The sequence below is a fragment of the Sinocyclocheilus rhinocerous genome, unplaced genomic scaffold (assembly GCF_001515625.1).
Source record: "Sinocyclocheilus rhinocerous isolate Xijiao unplaced genomic scaffold, SAMN03320098_v1.1 scaffold5874, whole genome shotgun sequence".
Lineage (NCBI taxonomy): Eukaryota > Metazoa > Chordata > Actinopteri > Cypriniformes > Cyprinidae > Sinocyclocheilus > Sinocyclocheilus rhinocerous.
Genome location: NW_015664767.1, coordinates 31,049 through 35,416, shown reverse-complemented (window position 1 = coordinate 35,416; position 4,368 = coordinate 31,049). Strand labels below are relative to the sequence as shown.

Here is a 4,368-nt window from a genome sequence, read left to right as displayed (position 1 = left end):
ATCTATTGTATTTGTATTTGCATATGTTTTGGACATATATCTATACTAAGGGGGCAAATCTGATCGAGTTGCTTTTAAAATATTCCTTGACACAAGTGCTAAACACAGGTGTTTACTCAAAGTATGCTGGAGTTTTTTCTTAAGATTTACAAATGTTTGCTTCTTAGACAAGTCTAGTCAAAAAGTGGATTTATCCACATTTGTATATGCTGCAAACAATGAACATTAAATAAATCAGTCAGTTTTACAGAATATTACAGAATGGCTTACAATAAAATACACTCCTTTTTCATCTCACTGTCACAGGCCTTTATTTGAAACAGGAAGTGGTTAAATGCTCTGCATATGCATGCATATATATATATTGTGTGTGTGTGTGTGTGTGTGTGTGTGTGTGTTCAAAGCCACAAGACAACATTAATGATGTATTTATCAGTAGAAACTAAGTACACTATTATGTAATGCTAAGCATTAGAGAGGCTTGCAAAATTAGTTCTTCCATTTCGTTTTGAATTTTACTAGAGAAATACAGATGAAAGTGATTACAAGAAACACCACAATATTTATGCTGATGAGCAGAAAGTTGATCCACGACAGAGATGATTGCGATTCGTCAAATCCAGCTGAAACCATTAAAGAAACATCATTTACTCCAAGAATCTGTGGCATTTTTCTAAAATCAGATGAAAATGCACCCTGATAGCAGTGTCCTCAAAAAACTGGTTGGAGAAGGAGTGAGTATACCTGTTATCATTTCAGTGCTCACTGTCTGGGTTTTTTCTGTCATATCTGTAGTACAACAACAAAAATGTTATACTGATAGGATATTCATATTGTAAATGTTGTGTATATAATAACTGTATCCATTCAAATAATAATGAAAATAATGTAAAACACTAAAATAGGTCAAAATGAGAACTTACCCCATCCAAGTTTTTTGTCTGAAATTTGAAGAGAAATTCCATCACCATCTATGCGACTAAAAATTTTGCCCACATAGCAAAATGCAATACATTTTATACTGTCATTGTCATTCACGGACAGGTTTCTCAGAGTCAGTGTTGTGAATGTGTCATTAAATGATTGTAGTCTGATACGCTGATCATATTTCTCAGCATACAGTATATCATTTGTGCTATCTTCTTTTGGATTTGGAATAGTCCACTTGAATGTGCACTTCCCAACTTTCTCCTGATCAGAATCTACTTTGCACTGTATAACCGCTGCATCCCCCACTTGATAGAGATCTTGGTAGGCGTTCTGAAGTACCCAAACTCTACTAGAGCCAGGAAAGATGAGAGCTACACACAATAACATGCAATTAATACCAGCACCAAGCAGAGGTAAGCAGAAACTGCTTAAACGTCATTTACTTCCATAACAGCTCACCCAAAAGACAAAGCAGAGTGTAGTCACTGACTTTCCTTTGTTTGTTCATGATTTTCTTTCTGGCAGTCCGTGCACAAATGCTCTCATTTCCTGTGCTCAACCTATAAGCTGAAACTGACATGAGACCACACTAACCACTGTCACATTTTCGTGTGTATTTAATAAGGTGAACAGAAATGAAAACAGGTCAAAATATCAAAGCAATCTTACTTGTTATTATCTATGAATTAAAAAATGGAAACAATATTTTTTGCATGTTTTTGTTTTTTAATTGTTGTGGGTTGCATACAGGCCTATTCGTATAAAGAATAATTATGATGTTTACTGTTTTAATATAACTCACCGAAAATCACTTTTTAAAAAATAAGTAGTAATCATGGCAAAAACAAACAGATCAAAACAGTATTATAACAAAATTATGACTTTTACAAAAATACATTACAAAAAGAAAATAAATATGAGAACATAAAACTTGTACTTATATTTTGTATTTAATAATAATTATAGCCTAATATTCACAAACTGTGAATATACTGTAATTTTCAAATGTTATTTTTCATTTGTACTTTTGGAAATTGATTTTTACTACCAAAAATTAGGAATATTATTTTGCTTTTTAAGATAACCTTGAGCACAAAGTATGTGCTTTGCACATAATTGTAGCAAGTGTAATTGTTTAGTTGATTCTTATTTTTATATTGATTTATTTCGGGGTTACATTTTACCCACTTGGTATAGTTTGCATTGCAGTATTATAGCCTACTCGTTTAACATGAATAGTTAGTATGTGACTACCTTGAAACCGATAACATTGTCAAAAAAAAAAAAGGGTTAAACAACATAAGTTCAGGGCTGGATGGTTTCAAAAGTATTAGAACAAATCCTTTTGGTTAGAATGCATAATAATACTGATAATCAGTTTGGTTTTAAAAGTAAGCATGGTGTCGATTTATGCATATATGCACTAAAGGCAGTGGTGGACGAAGTACACGAATCAAGAACTTGAGTAAAAGTACAGATGAAATATTACTCCAGTAAAGGTATTAAGCACTCCTTTTCAATTTTACTCAAGTAAAACGTATTTGAATCAAAACGTATTTGATTTTTTTAATGTACTTGAGTATTAGAAGTATTGATCAATGAACATTTACTTATTTTGTCATTTATATACTTATGTATTTAATAATTTTCTGTTATATATTTTATATAACCCTACTGCTCAAAATACCTGGGGGAGGTATTTTTTATTTATTTTGAAAGGTCAAGTAGCCAGCACTGGTCAACAGGGAAGATTAGTGGATGCAGATGCTTAATATGCCCAACAGCAGGGGCGCTTTTACCCCAAATACCATACTCTTCTAGTTATTGAAAAACTGTTGCTTTAATTATCTTAAACCAAACTGAGAATCATTAAGAAGACCTTTGTCTCAAAATATATTCAATAATTTTAGCGATTCTCATTTGCTACAGAATCAACTACACGAAAACACATCACTGCCAGGAGTTATTGCCCAAACTTCAAAGGCCTGTTTAAATTATTAAAACTAGAGGCATTTATTCACTTTAAGCTAACTTTTTATCATGTAAACTATATGTACAGCATGTTATATGCACGTGACAGACAGTCGGAGAACACCTGAACAGCGTGACCGACTGAACGATACTCGTGTGTTTGCAGTAGCCTCCACAAGCCACGGTTCAGCACGGTTCACGGTTCAGTGTGAAAGCACAACGAGCCCGTGCTGCTGCTACTGCACCGCTCACGGACTGCACTGCAAACGCATCTTCACTTTAATTTCATTCACTCTTTGCTGATATACTGCACTCAATTGTCAGACACTATATAGAGATTTGAGAATCAGTGAAGACATCCGCGATTTCGGAGTCGACAACGAGAATCGATTCCAGTGCTGGAGTCGACTCCGACTCTAGAGCTATTCAGAGTCGAGGAATCGACTCTTTTGGAGTCGACTCCTCATCCCTACCGCAGTTCACTGTTGTTCTACTGAAGCTCATTTGGCACGTGTTTCTTTCCGCGCCTTAATAAATGAATTTCTTGTCAAGAAAAAAAGGGACAAAAACTGCTGTATTGAGTGGGGTGTCCGAGCTTAGGCCAGCGGTGGCCACGCCCCCCCCCCCCTGGTAAGTGAAAGCAAAAGGAACAAGAAGGGGCATATTCCAGATGAATCGTAAGCTTTAATCGACGATCAAACGTTAAGATTTAACTTGTAAGGAAAGCAGATTAAACAAGCTGTACAAACTGCAATGAGCTAATATCAGACAAGATTTATTGCATTTTTTTTTAAATCACTAATTCACGTTTACCCTTCCAGAGGCTTGTAAAACCGTCCGTCATGAAACCCGCAGTAAGTCCAAAGTTATAACTGATATGCTTATTTAGACAATATAGTGTAGCCTAAGTTTAAATTAATCAAACACTTTAAACGAGAGGCAGAGCTTGCCTGTACCAAGTTTAGCTTGGGACTGAATTTAGGATAAATGATCATTTGTATAGCCTACTCTAGTTCAGGCCATTTCAATTCATTACAAATTCTACTAGGCTGATTGAAAGAGTTTATCATTTTACCTGCTGCTATGGGACTAAACATCACATTTTACATTATTGTTAGAAATTAACAATCGGTCCCTATAGATTCTCTTTGCCACCTTGAAAACTTCTCAGTCCCTTAAAGTGTAGATATACGGCCGGGAAGCAAGAAAACACACATTCAAATGGTATTCTCAATACTTCAATTTATTCATAGAAATACAGATCTTATATAGGCATATGTCGAGGGGAGTTTCACCCTCTTAACCAATGAGGATAGGATGACATACACATATAGGATGTTTGACCAAGAACATCCTATATGTGTATGTCATCCTATCCTCATTGGTTAAGAGGGTGAAACTCCCCTCGACATATGCCTATATAAGATCTGTATTTCTATGAATAAATTGAAGTATTGAGAATACCAT

General features: G+C 35.0%; 1 protein-coding gene and 1 long non-coding RNA gene across 2 annotated transcripts in view; one reads left to right on the top strand and one right to left on the bottom strand.

Moving 5' to 3' along the window:
* Window positions 1-297: 297 nt before the first annotated feature.
* LOC107730464 (uncharacterized) lies at window positions 298-1,447 on the bottom strand. The gene is made up of 4 exons (XM_016541313.1): window positions 1,390-1,447; window positions 924-1,301; window positions 745-789; window positions 298-623 (listed from the first exon to the last, which is right to left on the bottom strand). Exons 1-4 carry the CDS (start codon window positions 1,436-1,438, stop codon window positions 490-492), a joined length of 606 nt encoding a protein of 201 aa, XP_016396799.1. The 5' UTR covers window positions 1,439-1,447; the 3' UTR covers window positions 298-489.
* Window positions 1,448-3,543: 2,096 nt separating this feature from the next.
* The window catches only part of LOC107730462 (uncharacterized), a 4,071-nt gene continuing 3,246 nt past the window's right edge, over window positions 3,544-4,368 (top strand). The window contains exons 1-2 of the long non-coding RNA XR_001638682.1: window positions 3,544-3,617; window positions 3,723-3,755. This is a non-coding gene — a long non-coding RNA (uncharacterized LOC107730462). The remainder of the gene's footprint in view (window positions 3,618-3,722; window positions 3,756-4,368) is intronic.

What these genes read in the sequence shown, in the direction of transcription:
- LOC107730464 (XM_016541313.1), bottom strand. Translation starts at nt 1,438, where the DNA reads ATGAACAAACAAAGGAAAGTCAGTGACTACACTCTGCTTTGTCTTTTG. An exon ending in CACTCTGCTTTGTCTTTTGG is followed by an intron (nt 1,302 to 1,389) that starts GTGAGCTGTTAT and finishes TATTGTGTGTAG; the next exon opens with CTCTCATCTTTCCTGGCTCT. An exon ending in GAGCACTGAAATGATAACAG is followed by an intron (nt 624 to 744) that starts GTATACTCACTC and finishes TAATGGTTTCAG; the next exon opens with CTGGATTTGACGAATCGCAA.